The 24,077-nt window shown below is 37.8% G+C and overlaps 1 protein-coding gene across 4 annotated transcripts in view; it reads right to left on the bottom strand.

Annotated features, from left to right (window-relative positions):
* HIF1A (hypoxia inducible factor 1 subunit alpha) overlaps positions 1-13,597 on the bottom strand; it is a 65,017-nt gene extending 51,420 nt beyond the window's left edge. Inside the window, exon 1 of one of the 4 annotated variants that reach the window (XM_012439652.2) lies at positions 13,542-13,597. In XM_012439652.2, the coding sequence (XP_012295075.2) occupies positions 13,542-13,597 (56 nt within the window). Of the gene's footprint in view, positions 1-2,671; positions 2,934-4,839; positions 5,170-13,541 lie in introns of those variants that run through there. The other 3 variants (XM_012439653.2, XM_021675064.2, XM_021675065.2) reach the window with 3 other exon arrangements.
* Positions 13,598-24,077: the final 10,480 nt, after the last annotated feature.

Genomic DNA, 24,077 nt, shown 5'->3' with positions numbered 1-24,077 from the left:
TTTGCAGATCCATATTCACTGCAGCACAATAACCAAGACGTGAAATCAACCCAAGTGTGTCCACTGATGGATGAATGGAGAAAAATATGGTATATACATACAATGGAATATTGCTCAGACTCAAAAAGGAAGGAAATTCTGACGCATGCTACAACATGGATGAACCCTGAGGACATTACACTAAGTGAAATAAGCCCATCACAAAAATATTAAAACCCTATGATTCTATTTATATGAGGTATCTAGATTAGTTAAATTTGCAGAAACAAAGTAGAATGGTGGTTGCCAGAGGCTGAGGAGAGGGGGAAATTGGGAGTTGTTTAATGGGTATGGTTTCGGCTTTGCAAGATGAAAAAGTTCTGGAGGTTAGTTGTACAATGCGAATGAATATACTTAATACTACTGAATGGTACACTTAAAAATGGTTAAGATGGTAAATTTTATGTTAATGTTTTAAAACTACAATTTTAAAAAAACAATAAAAAGCTATAAAGAAAAGCCATGAGGTAATCACAATTTCTGTTTTTATGAAACAAGAATGTTTAATTTTGTTTTATAAATTCAGGTTTTAGATACTAGATTTCTCTAAAGGGATCATGTCTGACAAGTAGATACGGGTTTATAAATTTCTACTGAAGAAAGCATGAACATGAATACTCAATGCATATACAAAATAGTTAATTCTTGATGTGTCCGGAGACCAAGAGATATAATTATTTTTAAAATTCCAAAGCCTATGGTTAATTTAAACATTCTCACCATATTTTTACCAAAAATACTGAGCAACAAGAAGGTTGGCTTGTCTTACTTTCAAATTCTCTTTCTAACCTTTCAGAGTTAAGCAGAAAACAACACATACACACACTGGGTAAAATCCACCCACTGGATAACTAGTCATAAAGTTTAAAAAATGAATTTTTTGATTGGAAACTCATCCAACAACACATTTAAATTTAGATTATTTTCTTCTGGTTAAGAAACGGACTTATGTTAATCTTAGATAAAGGGATACTGTATTGCAAGTATCTAAATTTTTAAAAATTATATTAAGAGAAGGCATCTATGAACACACAGTAATTTAACCCAATCTTTAACATCCATGCACAACAATTTTTAATTTCACCACCAAACATCATAAACTATTTTGAGTTCTTCAGGAAAAATACAATAAGTCCAAAGGGTAATTAATCCCCCTCAGCTTTCTATACACCACTCTTGATATACAACAATAGAATGTACCGACGAACTCGAAACCCTGAACCCAGACACCATTAGAGCCATAGACAACGCTTTAAAAGGAAAGACAATGTGTTAAAAGGAATGACAATGGAAGTTAACAGGCAGAAAGGCTGACATTCTCCAAACTCCACAAGGTGCTCTGCAATGGACCATAGGAATGAACTCCAATACTTTCTAGGTCTAAAATAACTTGATAGCTCAGTAAATACACGTGTGGAAGAGTGCACTAATATAGACTTCCCACAAACTGAACCACAAAACTCAGACCAGTAACACAACGTTGAGGCCTTGCCTTCAGATGGAACCCAATGGTCTCAACTCTGGAGAAATTCAAAGGACAGTTTTTCTACCATATAGGGGCTTTACTGAGAATATTTTATCAACTCATTATCTCACAAAGGTTAATTTTTATAAAATAGTCTAAACTTTGGCATCAAGACAAAAAATGTATTAAGTTAAGTGCAGTGTCTTGCATCTATCTTGCTTAAATGAACAGTAAGACTAGAATACTGTGTATGTTTGACTCTAGAGTCCAGAGTAAATTCAAAGTATTCTATTTGGGGAGAAAACGCAGGGGTGAGGAATTCTGAAGGAGGAGGCCTAGAATACAGAGTAGATCAGATGCTCAAGAAAAATAACTCATGCTAGATGCCAACATAACCCAAGGATGTACTCTTTTTGCCCATTTTAGCAGGGAAAAAGTCCTTTAAAGCTCTGGATCCAATGTTAGTCTTTTCACTTTCAGAAGATAGAAAAGATGCATGAAGACACAGAAAAGAAACTAAAGGAAATAGCTGGAAGGACTAGCAAAAAAGAGTTCTAAGAATTGTGGAAGTTTAAACCACAATGTTAACAGGTAACATCTATTTTCAAGTACACAGTGTCACCAAGACTCCTATTCCAGGCAACGAACTGCTTTATATGCATTATCTCATTTAATCTTTACAATAACTGCTCAGATGGCTGCTATTCTTATCATTTCAAAAGGAGGAAAACAGCTCAGAGGCATTCAGTAACTTGCTCAAGCTCACCAGTGAAGGGCTGGGACCCTTAACGCAGAGGTATCTGACTCCAGATCCTATGCTCTTAACCATTATATGCTGCTTCCTCAAACAAAAGGAAAATCAAAATAGAATTCTAAGGAGAAAAGTTTGCTAATAAATGAAAGAGCCTCTTGACTTTTAATGGCCAACATTAAAGAAGGAAATTAAGGAATATCTATTCTCAGAAATTTTACTTTAATGATTCAGTAACTACTTGTTTTGGAAAACTTTGAAGGGGTCTGGCCTGAAGCCTGAAACAGAATCATTACTTTCTTGACATTCCTTTACAAATCTAAAAATCAAAATACACGTGCTATTAAAGTCCAGCCCCTATAACAAGGAACCCACATGAAAAGTCCTATGTTAAATCTGTAATATTATAACCATACCCATTTTCTATTCTGATTTCTTCCAGTTCTACAGGTTTTGAGTTTCTAGACCTTCTCTTAAAGAGACAAATTTCTTCCCAAACTCCGACATTGGGAGCTCATTTCAAATGGAAAAACAAAAAAAAAAAAAAAAAAAAAAAAAACTGCATGAAGAAAATCCCCATCCCCTAACCTCCGTTATCTTTCAAAAAACTGTAAATTAGTTAGAAAAGGTCATCTATTATAAATAGCATCTAAAAGTGCTGAGTAACCACCACTTATTAAGTGTTTAACTTAATTTCTCAGTTATATCAAGAACTTCTATATTAAGAAATGTGAGTCCATCCAGTCCAAGGTTCTAACTTTTCAAATGAGAACATTCTGAAGTAACAGATGGGCTCAGGAAAATCTAAGAACTCATTTAGAATTGGGGTTGATGAACAGTAGCTAATTTATTTATTCACTCATTTCAAAGCTGCTTCTGATATTCTGAACTGATGAATGGCAAAGAAATGAGTTCGATACTGTATATAAAAAGGAAGTGACTGGTGAATAATTTAATGCATTGTATTAAGTATGGTTCAATATACAATAAGGACAGAAAATTGGCACTATAGAGAGGTAATCTGCCTTAGGTTTACAATATAGCAGCTTCATCATTTCATGAAAAGCACTGTAATCACCTCCGCAAAATAAACTGCAATTAATTCCTAGTAACTCTTGCAACTAATCTAGACCTGTCCGCTCACTTTTTGAATTTTATAAGTGCCTTCTCTAGTGTATACAAACTGAAAATTTAACATTCTATTGAAGAGGAACCAGGAGAAGGGATCTACAAAACAGCAAGAATATAAACAAGTTTATCTTCTGCTGATACTGATTAGGGAAATTAATCTCTCTCCCAGAAGAGTGGAAGGATTTACCAGCAAAGCCAGTCTACTAACCAAAACTCTTACTCTAAATCTTCAATTCCTTAAAATGATTTCCTTAAAAGTTTAAATACCAAAGTGGACAAAATTTTGTGTGTGTGTGTGTGTGTGTGTGTGTGTGAGAGGGATGGGGAAGTCTGCTCTTAATACCACTGGTCCAAATCACAATTTTTAATCTGTAATGTACCCCTTAGACTCAAACTTCAAGGTGATTTATAAAACTCCGATTCAGTTCTAACCGAGTGATTATTTACTTTGGATATATGTTGAAGGTTTTCCTTTAATATACTTCAATTTCAGAAAAATGAGACAGAATTCCAAAATTTTTGCAACATTTTAGTGCCGCATTTCATTAACTCATCATATGCTTTTTCTTCAATATCACTAAAACTGCCTACATTTAATCAGTCCCTACATTTTCACTATTTCAAGAATGAATGAGGCATACATTCATTTATAATATCTGCGTTGTCGTGACAGGTGATATGAACACAAGTATCCAATTCCGAAGTTCTCTTTAAAATGTGGCTATTTCCCTAAATTCCCGTTACTCTGACTCTGGGTCTAGGCAAGTTTTTCAAGGCGATTAAAACAAAACGAAACAAAACCTGCACGTGCAAACTAAAAAGTTCGCATCTTAAGGCCATCGCGGCAAATCCCTTAATGCACAAAGGCAAAGACACCCGCGACGGCTGGACAGCCACAGGACAAGATCGCATCCGACCACGCGAGTCCTTCGGTCCGGAACTCAGGGCCGGGAGCCCACAGGGAAGCCAGGACCAGCGTGCAGGGTCCGCCCCAGGGCCGAGTTTTCAATGGAACCGGAGAGGATGGGGGCGGGAAGGAGCGGAAGCTCCGGGTGCAAACCGCGACGACCGAGCTGCAGCTCATTTCTCTTCTCAGGGTTTTTGGGCTGGGTAAAGTCCCCTCCGGATGGGGCCACAGAGCAGGCTTGGTTTCTGAGGCGGGTAGGTGGGCGGCGCGAGGCCCCCTCGGCCGGAGGGGAGGGCGAGCAGGGCTCAGACCCTGGCCCCTGAAAGCACTTTCGAGGCGTCTCCCACCCCCCACGACAAGATGGCGACGTGGACAGCGGGGGAGCCCGGCCGGCGAGGTTGGGGGAAAAAGAGGGGAAAGGAGAAGCAGCAGAAACAAAAAGGCTGCCCCCCCACCCCCAGGAACACCGAGGCCGGCCCGGGAGCCCAGGGCGGGCCGGCGGGCGGGGGCGCCGGTGAAGGCGGCCGGCCGAGGGAATGGGCTTACTTTTTCTTGTCGTTCGCGCCGCTGGCGCCCTCCATGGTGAATCGGTCCCCGCGCGCCTTCACGGCGGGCAGCCCCCCGGCTCGCTCCGGCCTCAGCGCTGGCTCCCTCCACACGCGGAGAGAGAAGGAAAGGCAAGTCCAGGGGTGGAGGTGCAAGGCGGGAAACCGCTCGTGAGATCAGAAGGAAGAGAAGTGGGCGGCAATCGCCGGGGTCCGGGCCAGGCTCCGAGCCTTTCCTCAGGCGGCTTGTCAGGGCCCAGCCCGACGCACTGGCCGAAGCGACGGCGAGGGTGATCCTCGCGTCCCCTCAGACGAGGCAGCTCTGTGCACTGAGGAGCTGAAGCAGCAGCAGGGGGCGGGCAAGGGCGGAGGCGCGCTCCAGCGCGCGGGGAGGGGAGAGCGGGCGGGAGCGCGCCCGCCGCCTGCCCCGGCCGGCGCGCGCTCCCGCAGGCCCGCCTCACCTGAGGTTGAGGCGGGTTCCCCGAAAGCCAATGGCGAGCGACGCAGGCGGCCAGTCCCCACCCCAGCCCACGTCGCTCTCAGCCAATCAGGAGGCGGTCAGCTGAGGCACAGCTGGGACGCGCTGCCCCGCTCACGTGCTCGTCTGTGTTTAGCTGCGGAGGAAAGAGAAAAGAGCTGCGGGCGCGGCTCAGCCCGGGTCTGGGGATTCTGCGCTTTCTCCTAAGGAAGGCGGTGGCCGGCTTTGGGAGGCGCTGCTGAGAAGAGATTTCAGTTGCCAGGTCCCAAACCTGCATCGTATTTTCCTACTCTTGGTGCAGTAATGTAAGGCTCCCTCTCTCTTTCTCTTCCACCGCAGTGCTGGGCAGGATTGCCGCCCAACTCTGATGAGTTCCCTGTTCAAAAAAGCAGACTTCGCCTCGTGGCAGCAAGCCCTTCCATTGGTCTCATTGCTGAGATGTGTTACAACGAGGTCTTTCCTTGTTAGGTTACCTAACCACGGGTCAGTGTTACGTACCGCACTCTGCCATGGAACACAGGGGAACTCTCCTTGTCCACTAAGTTTTTCTGTGGTGGAGTTTAATTACTGAATAAATGCAATTAAAAATAAAAACTGACTTCTCTTGCTGTAAACCTCAGGGGAAATGAAGTTGCAGGGAAATCTTAAAATCTGAAACTATGTTAAGCAGTTACAAATAGGTATAAATGACTTTAATAAGCGTATAAACCAAATTTAGTGGAAAAAAAATGGCCTTTGGCAATTTTGCAAGCTACTAAATAAAATAATCACTTTTGTCTTTGGAGGCATAAACTTCAAGCCTGTCTTTTAAAAGTAAAAAATATATTTTGAGCTCAACCAAGGAGGGTTGCAAATATATCTCCACTTGACACTAAATTATTTTACTTCTCACCTTTGCCTTATGAGTTTCTTGTTAAAACCTAGCTTTGGGATGTAAATATAGATAATCTGTAGTGGCTTTCAATTGTATTAGCATGTAAAAACAATGGCCTATATAAAGGCATCAAACTCTGACAACAACCAATGTATACAGCACCTCTTTTTAACTGGTCAGTAGACCTATAAAGATATGATTAAACATTGACCTAGCCAACAGGATGTTTCCAGCTACTGAGCGGGGTGAGGCTGGAGGATTCCTTGAGGCTGGGAGTGCCAGCCTAGGGAGTTTCCAGCCTAGGCAACCTAACGAGACTCCATCTCTTTAAAAAAAACTTTGATCTTCGTGATACTTTTGTTTATCAGATCTACAACACTAAAGGATATGTATTATATCTTGAAAAGAACTATGGGAAATGCCTGAAGAGAACTCAAAATAATTACTCATAATTTCTTTTTTAATTGTGGAAAGACTAATTCTGTAAATTACAAATCTTTTAGTTTAACATTCTGAAGATACTATGTTAAGAATACTGACTCCAGAATCAAGAGTGAGCTTATACACAGGCTTTGAAACTTATTGGCAAGTCATTTAATATCTCCATACCTCAGTTTACTTATTTATAAAATGGATATAAAAGTGTCTATACCACAGTATTATGGATGGTTAGATGAGATAATATGTATACACTTAGAACAATATCTGGTGCATAGTAAGCACTCAGTAAATGTTAGTATTGTGGGTGGCGTTATTATTATTATTATTTTGAGATGGAGTCTTGCTCTGTCCCCCAGGCTGGAGTGCAGTGGTGCGATCTCAGCTCACTGCAACTCTGCTCCCAGGTTCAAGTGATTCTCCTGCCTCAGCCTCCAAAGTAGCTGGGATGACAGGTGCCCACCACCACACCCAGATAATTTTTATATTTTTAGTAGAGACGAGGTTTCATCATGTTGGCCTGGCTGGTCTTGAACTCCTTATCTCAGGTGATCTGCCTGCCTTGGCTTCCCAAAGTGCAGGGATTACAGGCATGAGCCACCATGCCTGGCCTATTATTATTATTGCCCGCAAATTTATGCCTCTGTTAACAGTAATTACTTGGGCTTCTGCTACAGTTTAGCCATTTTTAACTATCCAAGAATACCAATTATGTTAATATAAATCCACATATATTTTCTTTTTTCAGCTTTGGAACTGCCCATGGTGTTCTCACCCTCATTTATGAGCATAGCTGCTCATCAATCATTTCTCTTTTCATTACACTTACAGCAATTCTCTCTGGCCAGTGACTATAGTATATAATGTTTGTGACATCAAAAGGCAAGCATTTTGTAATAGCAAACCTAAGTCATTTAAAAATTTTTTGGATCATTTCAAAAGTTTAAAGCAGAATAATAATTTGATCAACAAAAGTTATTTTTGAATATTCATTAAATTTGACCTAAACTTAATTTTCCTTGTCAAAAATGTATAAAATATATTTTTATGAATATATGTGAATACACAAATATAAATATGAACATGGAGAGGAAAGTAGTGTATACATATGTATATATGTGTATATACAAATATAAATATCATAGAAAGTGGTAATATTCAGTCAACTAATGTTCATATAATTACAAAGGCACCAAATAGTATCCCCTAATTCAAACCTATTAAATAACAGACACAGAAAAGGAAAATTTCACATGGGATAAAATTTTAAATCCCCCTCTTTGCAACCACTTAATAAATACATTTAGGTTATTACTATGTTAATGTATCTTAACAGTCATTTAATCACCTTCTAACTTTGCAGAACTTTCTGAGTAGACTACAAGATTACTTGCAAAGGACGCCATTGACCCCTAGCCCATATTTAGTAGGAAATTGGGCAGTGAATCAGGAGGCTAGGTAAAACGTGAAATTTGGATTACTACTAAATAACATAGACTATTGAGCCTTTTGGAAGTGAAATGCATCAGATGCACAAGGGTATCAAACTATACAAGACCTAATATTCAGTAAGTGATTCCTGGCCTATTATTACCCTTGTTTCTTTTTCTTTAAGCTTTTCATAACAAGAACAATGGCAGCAAAAGTGTATGGTTTGGAAGGAAAGTGCTTAGAAGATAAGAGGCATTAAAATTTTTGTTTTTTCTTTTCAAGAATTAAAACACAAAGTATCTGTAATTCCAATACTTTGGGAGGCTGAGGCAGGAGGATCACTTGAGACCAGGAGTTTGAGACCAGCCTGGGCAACAAAGCGAAACTCCCATCTCTACAGAAAATTTTAAAAATTTTCTGGGCTTGGTGGTTAGTGCCTGTAGTCACAGCTACTCTGAAGGCTGAGGCAGGAGGATCACTTGCTCCCAGGAGTTTGAGGCTGCAGAGAGCTATGATTGTGCCACTGCACTCTAGCCTTGACAGAGCATGACCCTATATCTGAAAAAACAAAAAGAAACCCACACATAGATACACAAAATAAAATGTACATTTATCTGAGTTTAGGGGGAATATAAATAGACTGAAAATTTGATACTAGCACTTTTAAATTATGATAAATATTTTAAGGTGAATTTACAAAGGAATGCCAAGGGGCATCCCATTTCCTGTTCAACATGTAAAGAGCTTGGTAGTTGTCACTCCCATTCTCACAACAAGAAAAAAGGCTAAACAGACTAAAATCAGCAACTCTTGTTAGATCTCCCAGAGAATTGAGAAGAAAAAGTATTGGCCTAAAAACTAGAGAAAAACTATTGGCCTAAAAACTAGAGAAGCAGACAGATGGATACAGAGAATCACAGCTCTTCAGAGAATCACAGTTTACTGGGAGCAGCAGCCCAGGCACAGAAGCCAGAAGCTGAAGCTAATATCACAGCTGGAGCCAACATCAGTAGGAACACTTAACTGTAATTGAGGAATTGCTGGAGGCTCAGTGCAGACTAGCTTAAGTGTTGAAAAACTCCAAGGGGGCTCAGTCTGAGAGACACCTCAATACTTACCTCAGTTTCACTTCTAGGAATCCTGTCAGATTCTCACTGTAAAGATCTGAGAAAAATCTGCTCTGCTTTTGCCAGGGAGGAGTAACCATTATGAAATACTCTGAGGGCTCTCTCTTCTTTTTAACAAGAAGCCTCTTAACAGCGTCTCTGTCCTCAAGGGAAACTCTATCAGAGCCTAACCAACTGAATCTACCAAAGGCTAACCAATTTGGAGGAAGGGAAATTACCAACTCTAGTCAGCTGTAGCCTTCCACATGGGAGAAGGGAAATACTCAAGCTCATTAAAAGACTCTTAGCCATAGGACTGTAGAATGCGCCCCTCTCCCCACTCATCTTACTACCACATCAGAAGAGCTCCTGTGTAATAACGGGGCATTACAGCAAAAACAACTCAGACCCCATTTTAAGAGTCTCTGGGGACATCCAAAGACAACATAGGAAGCAAAAATAAGGACACGGTAGGAAATTTTAGCTTCTGACACCACAGCTAACACAAACAGTAACAAAGCCTACCTCTTAACCAGATAAACATGAAACCTCACACTAAAGGCCCATCTACCTAAGTTCCTTTTACCTGATAAAGCATGTCTGGCTTTCAACAATGACAACAACAACAAAAAATTACAAAATATGCTAAAAGGCAAAAAACACACAGTCTGAAAGAGACAAACCAAACATCAATCAGACTCAGACGTGGCAGAGATTTTTGAATTTCAGACCAAAATTTTAAATAACTATGATTAATATGCAAAGGGCTCTAAGGAAAAAGTGGGCAATATGCAGGAACACATGGATAATGTACACAGAGATACGGAAGCTCTAAGAAAAAAGGAAATGCTAGAAATAAAAAAACTGGAACTAATGAAGAATGCCTTTAATGGGCTCATCAACAGACTGGATATAGCCAAGAAAAGAATAAGTAAGCTTGAAGATATGTCAATACAAACTTTTAAAACTGAAATGCAAACAACAACAACAAAAAACAATGCAAAAGATGGAACAGAATACCCAAGTACTGTGGGTGCGAGACAATTACAAAAGTTATAGCTTAACTGTAATGGAAGTACAAAAAGAGAAGAGAGAAAGCGAGGAAAGAAGAAATAGTTAAATAATGACTGAGAATTTTCCAAAATTAATGACAAATATCAAACCACAAATCCAGGCATCTCAGAGAGAGCACTGACCAAGATAAACAAAAAAAAAAACTACACCTGGACTGGCCAGGTGTGGTGACTCGTGCCTGTAATCCTAGCTCTTTTCAAGGCCAAGGTGGAAGGATCACTTGAGCCCAGGAGTTGGAGAGTTGGAGACTAGCCTAGGCAACATACGTATACTCTGTCTCTACAAAAAACAAAAAATTAGCCAGGAGTGGGTGGCATGTGCCTGTAGTCCCAGTTACTTGGGTGACTGAGGTGGAGAGATTGCATGAGCTGGCTAATTTTTGTATTTTTTTTTTTTTTTTTTTTTTTTGAGACAGAGTTTCGCTCGTTACCCAGGCTGGAGTGCAATGGCGCGATCTCGGCTCACCGCAACCTCCGCCTCCTGGGTTCAGGCAATTCTCCTGCCTCAGCCTCCTGAGTAGCTGGGATTACAGGTACGCGCCACCATGCCCAGCTAATTTTTTGTATTAGTAGAGACGGGGTTTCACCATGTTCGCCAGTATGGTCTTGGTCCCTTGACCTCGTGATCCGCCCACCTCAACCTCCCAAAGTGCTGGAATTACAGGCATGAGCCACCCTACCCGTCCTAACCCTGTCTCTTAAAGAAACAAAATCTACAAAATCTATACCTAGGCATAATATGTTCAAAGCTGCAGAAAATCAAAGACAAAGAGAAAATCTTGAAAGAAAAGGCTGGGGGCAAGGAAATATGGGAGTGGGAGAAAACACCTTACTTACGGGATGGAACAATAAGAGTTACATCAAACATTTTTTCAAAAACCATGCAAGCAAGAAAATTGTGAAATGAAGTACTTAAAGTGTTAAAAGAAAAAAATCACCAATCTAAAATTCTGTACTCAGTGAAATTAACCTTCAAAAGCATTGGAGTAAAAATAAAAGTAAAAGAGTAAATTATCCTTCTATCTTCAAAAGGAAGTCTGGCCGTCTCAGACAAATAAAATGGAGGAAATTTGTTGCCAGTTGAGCTGCCTTCCAAGAAATGTTAAGTTTCTCAGATAGAAGAAAAATAATACAGATCAGAAAATTGAATCCACATAAAGGAAAAACATTGTAAAAGGAATAAATGAAGGTAAAATAAAATATTTTCTTTCTCTTATTCTTAATTGATCTAACACATAATAGTATGTTCAGAAAAATTATAGTAAAAATGCATTCTGGATTATTTTATGGAAAAGGGAAATAAATGACAGCGATGTTAAAAGGGATGGAATGGAGGAATTAAGAATACTATTATAAGGTACTTGTACTACCAGTGAAGCAATATAATATTCTTTGAAAGTGGACTTGGATCAGTCATAAATGTATATTGCAAACTCTAGGACAACCACTAAAATTTTTTTCTAAAGTATAATTGATCTGTTAAGAGAGGAGGAAGAATGGAATTAGGTAGAATGCTTAATTAAAACCAAAGAAGATAGAAAATTAGTGGAAGACAATACAAAAACAAAGGACAAGAGCAAAAAAGAGAATTCCAAAGAACTGACAAAAACAAACAAAAAATCTGAAACAAGCTATTATAGCAAGGTTGCAGGATACAAGGTTAATGTACAAGAGTCTATTTCTTTCCTGTATACAGCAAGGAACAGTTGGAATTTGAGTTCAAAACACAATACCGGCCAGGTGTGGTGGCTCATACCTGTAATCTCAGCACTTTGGGAAGCTGAGACAGGCGGATAACCTGAGGTCAGGAGTTTGAGACCAGCCTGGCCAACATAGTGAAACCCTGTCTCTACTAAAAAAAAAAAAAAAAATACAAAAATTAGCCTGGTGTGGTGCTGGGTACCTGTAATCCCAGCTATTTGGGAGGCTGAGGCAGGAGAATTGCTTGAACCCGGGAGGCACAGGTTGCAGTGAGCCATGATCACGTCACTGCACTCCAGCCTGGACAAGAGCGAGTCTCTGCCTCAAAAAAAAAAAAAAAAAAATTTACATTGGCACCAAAAAATTGAAATACTTAGGTATAAATCTCCAAAAAATTGAATACTTAGGTATAAATCTAAGAAAATATGTATAAGCTCTATATGAGGAAAACTACAAAACTCTAAAGAAAGAAAACAAAGGAATCTAAATAAATGAAGAACTAGTTCATGTTCATAGAAAGAAAATTTTAATATTATTAACAGGTCAGTTATTTTTCTAGTTGATCTATACATTTTATACAATCCAAATCAAAACTCCAGCAACTTATTTTGTGGATATCAACATATGGATTCTGTTTATATGGAAAGACAAAACCAAATAGCCACTATGGTACTGAAGAAGAACAAATTCAGAGGACTGACACTATTACTCTTTCAAGGCTTAATGGAAACCTACAGTAATCAAGACAGTGTAGTATTGGCAAAAGTATAGACAAATAGATTAGTGGAACAGAACTGAAAGCCCAGAAACAGGCCCACACAACAATAGCCATTAAAAATAGCCATTCATTTTTGACAGAGGAACAAAGGCAATTCAATAAAGAAAGAATAATTTTTTCAGCAAATAGAGCTGGAACAACTAGATATCTACATGCAAAGAAAATTAAATCGAAACTCTGACCTTATTATACCTATCACAAAAATTAACCCAAAGTGGATTCTAGACCTAAATTAAAATGCAAAACCATAAAGTTTTTGGAAACTGACATAGGAAAAATTCTAGGTAGACCTTAGGATTGGCAATGAATTTTTAGATACAACACCAAAAGTACAATTCATAAAGTAAAAATTGTTAAGTTGGACATCATTAAATTTAGAAAACCTTTTCTCTGCAAAAGACACTGCTAAGAAAATGGAAAGACAAGCCACATATTGGGAGAAAATATTTGTAACTCACATGTCTGCTAAAGGACTTGCATCCAAAATATACAAAAATCCCTTAAAACTCAACAAAAGGAAAATAAACAACCAAATTAAAAAGTGGGCATAAGGTCTGAACAAACCTTACTAAAGATGTATAGATGACAAACAAGCATATGTAAAGATGCTCAACATTATATGTCATTAGAGAATTGCAAATTTAAATAACAATGAGATACCATCATACTCTTAAACTACTAAGATCCAAAACACTGAAAATACCATTTGCTGGTGATGATGTGGAGCAACTGGAACTCTCTTTTATTGCTGGTGAAATGTAAAACGGTACAGCCACTTTGAAAGGCAGTTTGTTAATTTATTACAATGTTAAACGTAGTCTTACCGTACAATCTTGCAGTTGCACTCCTGGTTATTTGCCCGCATGAGTTGAAAACTCATATGTTACCTGAAAACAAATGTTATAGCAACTTTATTCATAATTGCCAAAAATTGTAGACAATTAAGATTTGCCAATAAGTGAATGGATAACAAATTGTGCTACATCTATACAATGAAATGTTATTCAGTAATAAACAGAAATGAGCTAACAAGCCATCAAAAGACTTGGAGGAAATTTAGATGCTTATTGCTAAGTGAAAAAAGGCATCTGAAAAGTCTACATATTGTGTGATTCCAACTCTATGGCATTCTGGAAAAGGCAAAACTATGGAAGTAGTAAGAAGATCAGTGGTTGTTAGAGATTAACAGGAAGAGGGGAGGGATGCATATGTGGAACAGACGGGATTTTTTTAAGGCAGTGAAACTATTCTGTATGGGACTCTAATGGTAGATACATGACATTAGTATTAGGCAAAACCCATAGAATTATACAACATTAAGGGAGAACCTTAATATAAACTATGGACTTTAATTGATAATCATGTATCAATATTGGTTTATCAATTGTAACAAGTGTACCAAACTAATGCAAGATGTCAATAATAGGGAAAACCATGAGTTTGGGGGTGGTGAAGAAAGAGAGAGTATATGGGAATTTTCTGTACCTTCTGTTCAATTTTTCTTTAAACCTAAAACTACTCTAAGAAATGTCTATTAATTAAAAGGAAAAAAACTGAATACCTTTTTAAAACATTAATCCAAGGCCAATTTCAAAAGAAATACCCTTTTTTGACCAAAGTCAAGTTTTCGTATCTTTCTGAATAAAGCAAAAGATTTAAATGTATAAGAATAAGCCTTAATGAAACATCCCATTCACTATACTCTGATTAGAAAGGAAAATGATACTTGATATTTCTCCAACATCAAAGTCAACTGGAAGATTCTCAAAAGCCACAATTCCATAAGATTTTCCATTTCTAGAAAGGAAAGACATAACAAAGAACAGAGTTGCATTTTTGAAAACTGATGGAAATACTCTTCCCTGATTCAGACACTTACAGGATTTCAGTATATTTTTTCACCCATAAAATTAATTTTAAATTGTTAAAATAACCAATTTCAAAAGCTGAAGAGTAAATAACATAGCCAGCTATAAGTTGGTATATTAATAAACAGAAGGACAGGCATAGTGGCTCCTGCCTGTAATCCCAGCACTTTGGGAGGCCAAGGTGGGGGGATTGCTTGAACCCAGAAGTTTGAGACCAGTCTGGGCAACATAGTAAGACCCCATCTCTGAAAAAAAATAGCCAGGCATGTTAGTGTGTGCCTGTAGTCTCACCTACATGGAAGGCTGAGGAAGGAGGATCGCTTGATCTTAGGAGGTTGAGGTTACAGTGAGCCGTGCTCATGCCACTTCACTCCAGCCTGGGTAACAGAGAGAGACACTGTCTCAAAATAAATAAATAAATAACCAGGAGAAGGATATTTATTAATAATTTGCCTTGCCTGCTTTCTGTCTCCCCTCCCAGACAATACAATGTGTAAACTTACTTAGATTATATCATTTCATAATTCATTAATTCAATATATTTTGTCCATTCTACTATGAGTCAGACATCTATTATGGTTTAATCTGCAAGTTTGTGTGTCACTGTAGATAGAGTGTGAGCTTCTTATGAGCTGGAACACTTTTATCTTGGCAGCCCCATAATCTAGGATTGGTGCCCAGCACACAAGAACAATCATTTCTTGAGCACCTGCTATATTCCAAAGACTGTAATAAGCATTTTAGATATGCTCTTTCATTTAAGCTTCATGACAGCCCTATGTGGTAGGAATTCTGGTAATCATACTATGCATCAGTAAGTTAATGGTCAAAGAGGTATGGTCAAATACAAAGCCAGAAAGCTAGGAAGCAGTGGAAATAGGATTATAGACCATGTTGCTCCTTTATTCTACTCCAACTGTGATAATAGTGTGGAGGAAATGCTCAAGCTATGGAATGTGGAGGTCGGGGAGGTACTGCAGGGGAAAAAATATAGTTTATATTTCCGGAGTGTCAATTTTAGAATGAGAGAAAATTGAGTGATATAACTACATGTGTGATTTTTGGATATGTTTTATATTTAGTTAAACATTTTTCAAATACAGCAAATGAGCAAATACACAAAAGTTCTCCTGACTTCATTTGCCTCTTCCTTCTCTCTAGAGGTCACTGCTGTTATCAATTATTTGTGTACCTATCTAGAGATATTCATTTAGTATACCAAAATATCTGTGTTTAGTGTTCTTTCTTTTATGTACAAATCATAGAATAGTATATGCTTTGTCTATCTGCTGAATGTATTTCATATTACAACATTGTTGGAGATTATTTCTTATAAATTCACATACATCTAATATTTTAAATATTTTATATATCCTACATCTGTATTTTAAAAATATTTATTTAAATATTTTGTGTACCATACATATCATATTAATAAACATAAAAGGACAGGCATGATGGCTCGTGTCTGTAATCTCAGCTCTTTGGGAGGCTGAGGTGGGAGGATTGCTGAAAACAAATGTTTAATATTTAAAATATTATAAAATAAGCAGATGTATGATACACAAAATATTTAAAATATCAAATATTTTAAATATATTTTATATGATATATCAAATATTTTAATGAAATAAATAGATGTATAATAAAGTCAACAAAATCACCATAATTCTAAAATTAATGTAGCATTCATATTTATAAACAAGTATTTTTAAATTTAATTGCAAATAAAATTAGGTTTCTCTAGGCAGGTTAGCAGAGACATTTAACAGCTGGGAAGACAAACTTTTACAGAATCAGAACCTTTGATATTATAGTTTGCTTCAGGAAAACCCCACCATATCAATTTCCTTATCTGTTTGTGAAAGTTATTAACTTTAAATGAAATATAAATAGAGAAAATTACTTTCCACTTATATTCACTATTCCCACCAGTTAGAAAATTAGGGTTTTTTTTCCCCTTTGTCCTTACTATCTGTGTAGTGGCTATAATGACTTTTGCATCTCATATATCATTTTTCAGTGGCAAGGACACTAAATCTCTTTATTGCAAATAACTAACAATTTCAAAATCCAGTTCAAACCAGCTTAGATGTATCTGATTTTCATAAAAGTGAAGGGTGGAAAATATCCAGTGAATCTAAGAATTCTCCTATTATAGAATTCACCTGGGAGATTTTGTCCAAGTTAGACATGAATTAATATTATACAGTTATTTTTTTATTTGGGGCCAAAATTTAAATTTGTGCATATGTCTTTACAGGAGAAACATCTTCAAGTTCTATATACAGTTGGCTGAACTCCTGCCAAAACACTGCTGAACAATAACTTTTGTTAATTGGTGAATCTTCCAGAATTTGTGTGCATTTCCATCCAATTTTGTTTCAATGCTACGAAGAAAACTCTTTTTCTCGTATAGTAATAATATAGGCAGTCAGGTGATGGAGGGTAGGTGACAGAATCTGAAAATAAATCTTAGGACAGAAGTTCTTATTTCTATAAGCTATTGTGATACAGTCATTCTCTCCAAAACAACTGTGGTTTCTACCAGGAAGAAAAACACTATCAAAACATTGAAAATGCCAGTGAACGTGGCATTTAAAACGTATTTTTTCCCCTAACTGTTAATTTTCACTACAAGTTGTATCTTTTTTCTTTGGGTATTTTTACTATTTTAAAATGAAAAACTGTAATAGAATTAAAGCAGAAAAGAAAGAAGGATCATACATAGCTTAATATTTATCCTAGCTTGGTTTTCTTTCCATGTGCCCTAAGCCACTGGCAATTCATATTTTCCAAATTTTGGTTGGATAATGTTTTCCCTTTGATTTTTTTGTGGGTAATGAGGAAACATTAGCTGTTTGGCTCTTATATTGGAAAACTTATAAAGTTTCCTTTGGTTAAGTGTGTCAGAACTTGTCTACGAAGAAGCAGAAGCAGTCACAAGAAGTTGATTAATTTTATACCTAGACTTGCAAAGACAGGTTAGCTAGTCTCTTGTGTGAGTGTAAATTACATGGCAGTGTCAAGTAAGCCAACGCTTCACAGGATTATCTCATTACAGGGATCATGATATTAAACAAGTACTTGTGCCAAGTTTTGGGGTGGACCTTGGGAATTTCAGACACTCTCTAACGTTACCTCGACCAACACTTTCTAGTCCTGACTATACCTCCACCCCTCACTTTTTGTCTGCTTATCTAGGATCATAAGAGACAAACGGAAGACCATCCAGTGTGTTGTATCTGTGTTTAGACAGACAAGCATCTGGATTCTTGAACTGACTGTCTCTACCACATCTCCCATGTGACCAGGAAAACAGAACATTTTCTGATTTTGCTGCACAGACATTCTCCAAACCCTGTACCCAATCCTCTTAGCAAGATCTATCACAACTAGGTTCAGGAATGAGAGTTTCCCTCAAGGTCTTGTTGCTATTGGTACTTCACTGATACTTTCTGCTGGAGCAAAGATAAATCCTAGTGCTTGGCTATCTTAGGACCTGTGGAAGGAAATAAGCTGAGAAAACTATGTCTTGGAATAAGAGAAGTCCACCCTAAAACACTATTATATTGGTATAGAGGTGGATACATGAATGTATGCTTATCTTAAAACAAATCAATCTCACACAAAATGAGTTATTTTATTGTACATAAATTATACCTCCATAAAGTTTGTTAGAAATGATATTATCATAAAGAGGCTCGCCACCTGTTCACTGTATTGTTCTTCTAATTACTGTTTCTTTCCTTCATGTGATCCTCACCAGACTTATATTTCAACTTTCAATTGGTTGATCACCCAGATTTTGTCTACACCTTAGCCTATGGTTATTCACCTTGTCTCTGCCTATGGCCCTTTGAATCCTGGATCCCAGCTCCATTTTTCAGTGCTTTACACACCCTGCTTCCAGTAGCTCAACCGGAAGAATAGATGTAGCAGTTAACTGTCAGCTGGCAAAAAGGAAGAAAATTCAGGAGGAATTTAGCTGAATTTCCTCCTGAATTCCAGGAAGAAAACAGCTGAATGAATTCTTCCTGCTCCAGAATGTGGAGGAAAAATGAAATGGCTAGACCTAGATTTTTAAATTTGTTAAAAATTTGTTCCTTGCTCTTCCCTGCCCTAGCAAGAGCTGTTCCATATTTAGGGAATGAATGCCACTGACAGTATTAGCAAAAATACATGTGTCATTGAGTATAAGGCAGATAACAGACATACAGCTGCTTCTCATAGTGTATGTGTGGGCATCCATAGACATATTCTTAAATGGCTTAAGGACTTGGAAACTACCTCTAGGAAACCCGAAACTTGAATGTTGGTCTAAGAGGGAGAAGAAATGTTCCATTAGCCTTCCAACTAAATAAATACACTATCAAGAAGAACATTTGCTGTGTGTCCTATAAGCATGGGAGAATAACTCACTTTTATTTTAATAAGTATCTTGCTTTTATGACCAGTATTTCAGTAAAATATATGCTCTGTTATGGCAGTGATTTGTCTGTCTTATTAAGTGCTATATCTTCAGTACCTTCTGTGCATAACACAGAAAAGAAGCTCAATAAATATCATTTTGTTGCTGTCCTAAAAAGAGTTCCATGAGCACTAGTGTGTAGAAGCTCTGGAAATAAGGTGTGAATAAATATCAAATATCACATAGCTTACTTGGAAGCCCAGTGAAACCCATGTTGGATAACTGCTGTATTAACTAATCTCAGAAAAGAGAGAATTACTGTCCTTGAGAACACTCTTTTATGATACGGTGAAACAAATGCTATTTATGGATCAGGATCTTGAGTTCTTGACCTGTTCCACCATCCACAATTCCAATAACACTTCCTTCTTTATACCTCACTTTTTTTCATCCTAAAAATAAGGAATTTGAGCTATACTCTCCAATTCTCTTCTAGCTCTAACATTTTATGATGAAGCTTCTCCAAAATAATTTATTTTACACAGCCCTTAGAAAATTAAGACTGAGAAATGTAGAGTATCATAACTAAATAGGTGGACAATTAGAGTCAAAGATTAAATTTGTGTTAAATATTACAAAAATAAGAATTCTTCACATTTGAATTGAACATTTAATATTTTCAGAGTACATCTTCATTCATCACCTTATTTGATTTTTAAAGACACCATGCAAAACTATTTAACATATTACACTAAAAAATAGATTTATGGCATGAGATCACAAAGAAAATTAGTGATAGAGATAAGACTAGAATTCAAATCTCATCCTGTATTAGATTTTTTTTCCTTTTAAATATATATGAAGTTTCCTAGTAAAATATTTTACAAATATTTATTTTGAAAATGTAACAGGGAATTCTGACTTGGCCAAAACTAAGCCAATACAGCTATGGGGACAAAAATAGTCACCTTCCTTTCCATGCACATCTATTCCATTTGATTTGATTTATAAGGTTGCTGATAAGCCTTTTGGGAAAATAACTGGAATCACATCAGTTATTGGATCTCAGGCATATATAGGAGCTTACAGATTATGAAGAATTATTATGGAGCAAATAAAAGAACAGCTCAATCTCACAATTTGTCCTATAGGGAAAAAGCTTGGTGTGAACTGGATTTAGCAACAAAAGCTAAGGGATTGAAGAGCAGTTCTGGTTTTTTTGTTGGTTTTAAACACATTAGGGTTTAAGAAATGTTGCTGTGGGACCCTTTAACGTAGTTTAATACAGAAGGGAGAAAACTGTTTCCTTTTTCACCTAGCAACTCACTGCTGCTGTGCTATTGCAACTTAACAAGGGCTGAGAGCCCTGGTAGCTGGAGTGGCTACCAAGGATCCGTACCTGATGGAGAACATGAACATAGCAGAGGCCAGCAGCATCATCTAAGTAGAGCTCTAGCTGGCATTTAACTGCACCAGAGCCCAAGCATGGCAGAGGCCAGCCACAGTTAGGAAAGTGAATCACCTGGACTTCTTAATTAATGCATGCAAGCCATTCCTCCGGGATTTTCAAAAATCTTGAGGGAATTGGAATTCCTACCTAAACAAGTGGGGACTTCTACTAGCAAAATGTCATGCAGGATTAGAAGACAATGAGTACTATTTTCTGGATTTTGGCTCTTCTTAAACCATGCTCTTCTAGCTTCCTTTCTGGTTAGAAGTTTGTCTTAAACTGTCTGAATAATTCTTTTTTTTTTTTTTTTTCTTGACAGGGTCTCATGCAATCACCCAGGGTAGAGTGCAGTGGCACAATCTGGGCCTTTTGGAATCAAGCGATCCTTCCACCTCGGCCTCCTGAGTAGCCTCAGGCCCATGCCACCACACTTAGTTAATTTTTGTATTTTTTGTAGAGGCATGTTTTCACTATGTTGCCCAGGCTAGTCTCGAACTCCTGAGCTCAAGCCATCGCCCACCTTGGCCCCACAAATTGCTGGGATTACAGACTTGAGCCATCGTGCCTGGCCTGTCTGAATAATTTCTAAGCTTATTCTTAGTGAGTGATCTTGATTTCAACTAACTCCTATATACCACGCCATTATTTTCTCATTGTATTGCTTTAAAATATTTCCAGTGAAGGCTGCTAATATGCAAATTAAATTTTGCCTGAAATTGAAAATGATACTTCATTAAGTTTCTGAAAAATTCGAACCATAAATATAAGCTATTTTTTGTGTTTGCAGATTTCCTTTGGTAAATTTGTGTCTCATTCACTTTCTAAAAAAAATGGATTGTCATATCAAAAAAGGTTTCAGGCCGGGTGCAGTGGCTCATGCCTGTTATCCCAGCACTTTGGGAGGTTGAGGTTGGCGGATCATGAGGTCAAAAGATTGAGACCATACTGGCCAACATGGTGAAACCCTGTCTCTGCTAAAAACACAAAAATTAGCTGGGCGTGGTGGCTCACGCCTGTAGTCCCAGCCACTCAGGAGGCTGAGGCAGGAGAACCGCTTGAACCCGGGAGGCGGAGGTTGCAGTGAGCTGAGATTGTGCCACTGCACTACAGCCTGGTGAAAGAGTGAGACTCTGTCTCAAAAAAAAAAAAGTTTACAAATTTTGTTGACAGTTTTCTTCAGAAAAACATCTGACTTTTATACGTTGAAGACTTATATACTGTTTCTTATCAACACTTAATTTTCTGAAAAGGCAGAAAATGTGACTTACTATATGACTATATTTTATCGATGGTTTTAATTATTATAATGAGAGAGTGATAAAAAAACTGGGTTAACATTTTTGCAACCAGTTGATCTGGATGAACAATGCAGTTTAATGCAAGAACATTAAGACATACTCCTTTTAGGTAAGGTATAAACCTTTGTGTCTTCCAGCTATGGAATTTGCTCCATCAGAAGCACAGGACACCTGATTCTCCAATGGTACTTGTGTTTTACCAAACAAAACTTTATAGTAGCAAAAATCGATGTTCTGGTATAATCAGTTTCTAAAGAACTTACAAACATCCCTTCTTGCAACATACAGTCATCATTGAAACAACAAACAATTGCCATTAGAAGGGTTATATTGTCAGTAACTTTCAGAAATCTGAATAGAAATTTTTTCTTGTTTTTAATGTGCCAATTAAGTGCTTTTTAATGTTAACTAACAACTCATACATATGTCTTTGAATTGTTGCTCAATGGCAGTTCTTTCAAAATACTGGATTTTGCTTCATCACTATTGAAATTGCAGCTTAGGCAAATGTATGAGCACGACCAGGTTTTGTAAGGATTTCTACAACTTTATAAGTCCCAATCATTTCATCATCATTTGTTTGTGTGTTCTTAACTGAGGAAGTAGCAGTGTTACATTGTTCAAAATTGTTTGAAATTTTTGAAATATTCTGTAAGTTTACCTGCTTTATTAAGAACTATTACAATATAAGGCACATAGACTGTCTTGAGTTTAATGGGCTTTCAATAAAATCATAGATATTCAGAAAAATGATCTCAATATTTCTTTTTAGCAGTTAACAAAATTAATGATTGGTCAAATGACTTTTGTAGAATTAAATAATAATGTATAAACTATTTTTACTTAATTCTCAAAGTCCAAGTCACATGCAATAGCAATGAGGGTCAAACATAGATAATACCCACAAGGTAGCCAATGGTGGCCAATTGACACACACAGTCCACCTCTCACCACACAACCTCAAGACAGAGCAATCCATCTGCCAATCACAGCCATTTATTCACCACCATTGATGTATTTATACTTTTTTGTGTTTTGTACCTTTTTTTTGTACCATTGATGTATTTATACTTTTTTGTGTATTTTCCATAAAGTCAATGTCAATATTGCTCATGTAATACCCAAGAAAACTCAATAAGAGAAATGATATAAAGAATAAGATATTGTCAGGTAGGGATGAACTTTGGAGAACCACAAACCATTATGATAAATTTAAGAGTTTTTTTCCACCCAAGAATCTATCTTTGCTCTTTTGTGGGCAATATCAGCACAATTCAAAATGCATGTATTAGAGGTACTTGTCATAGGGGAAGAAATGTCATTTGAAGTTCATGGCAAGTCCTGAAAGGGAAATCATATTAGACCTCTGGGGGTTTTGATACAAAGCCATGCCTTCTGCTGCAAAGAACTACAAATCATTTAAAAAGCAGCTTTATGGGCTATTGGGACGTGGTAGGGTTAGAACATATGACCATGAGACATCAAGTAGCCATGTAGCTAGAGCTGTCCATTGTGAGCTGGACTCTTTCAGACTTTACCTAGGGACCCACTTTATAACAAAGGGGTGCAGCTGTGGTACAGGGCCACGGGGTCTGCTGGTTCTATCATACATATACTAACTATATCCCCAGAAGCCATCAGCCTGATAGGGTGGTGAAACAAACTCTTAAACATGCATCTGAGCCTGCATCTTGGAGATGATTTCCTGTGAGTGTGGTGGGTACCATGTCCCAGGATGTGAGATAACCCATTATATGGTACTTCTGTATCCCCAATAGAATATAAAGGTTTTGGCCGGGGGCGGTGGCTCACACCTGTAATCCCAGCACTTTGGGATTGAGGCTGAGATGGGTGGATCACTTGAGGCCAGGAGTTCGAGATTGGCCTGATCAACATGATGAAACCCTGTCTCTACTAAAAATACAAAAATTAGCCAGGTGTGGTGGCATGCACCTGTAATCCCAGCTCCTCAGGAGGTTGAGGCGGGAGAATCACTTCAACCCGGGAGGCAGAGGTTGTAGTGAACCGAGATTGCACCACTGCACTCTAGCCTGGGTGACAGAGCAAGACTCCATCTCAAAAAAAAAAAAAAAAGAATACAAGGGTTTGGGAGCCAAGGAATAGTATAAGAATGTCCCTTTATATCATCACTTCCAGGAAGCCATTTGAGAAATCTGTACTTTCTATCTTTGCTTTGGGTTTTGTGGGTCTGGAGACCCTGTTACCAAAGCATATAATAAAACTATTGCATTTCATGAGAACACATGGACACAGGGAGGGGCACAACACACACTGGGGCCTGTTGGGGTGGGGAGTAGTGGCTGGGTGGTGGG

Source organism: Aotus nancymaae, unplaced genomic scaffold (genome assembly GCF_030222135.1).
Source record: "Aotus nancymaae isolate 86718 unplaced genomic scaffold, 86718_ANA_hifiasm-v0.15.2.pri h1tg000011l, whole genome shotgun sequence".
NCBI classification, from domain to species: domain Eukaryota; kingdom Metazoa; phylum Chordata; class Mammalia; order Primates; family Aotidae; genus Aotus; species Aotus nancymaae.
This window is presented reverse-complemented; position numbering and strand designations above follow the sequence as displayed.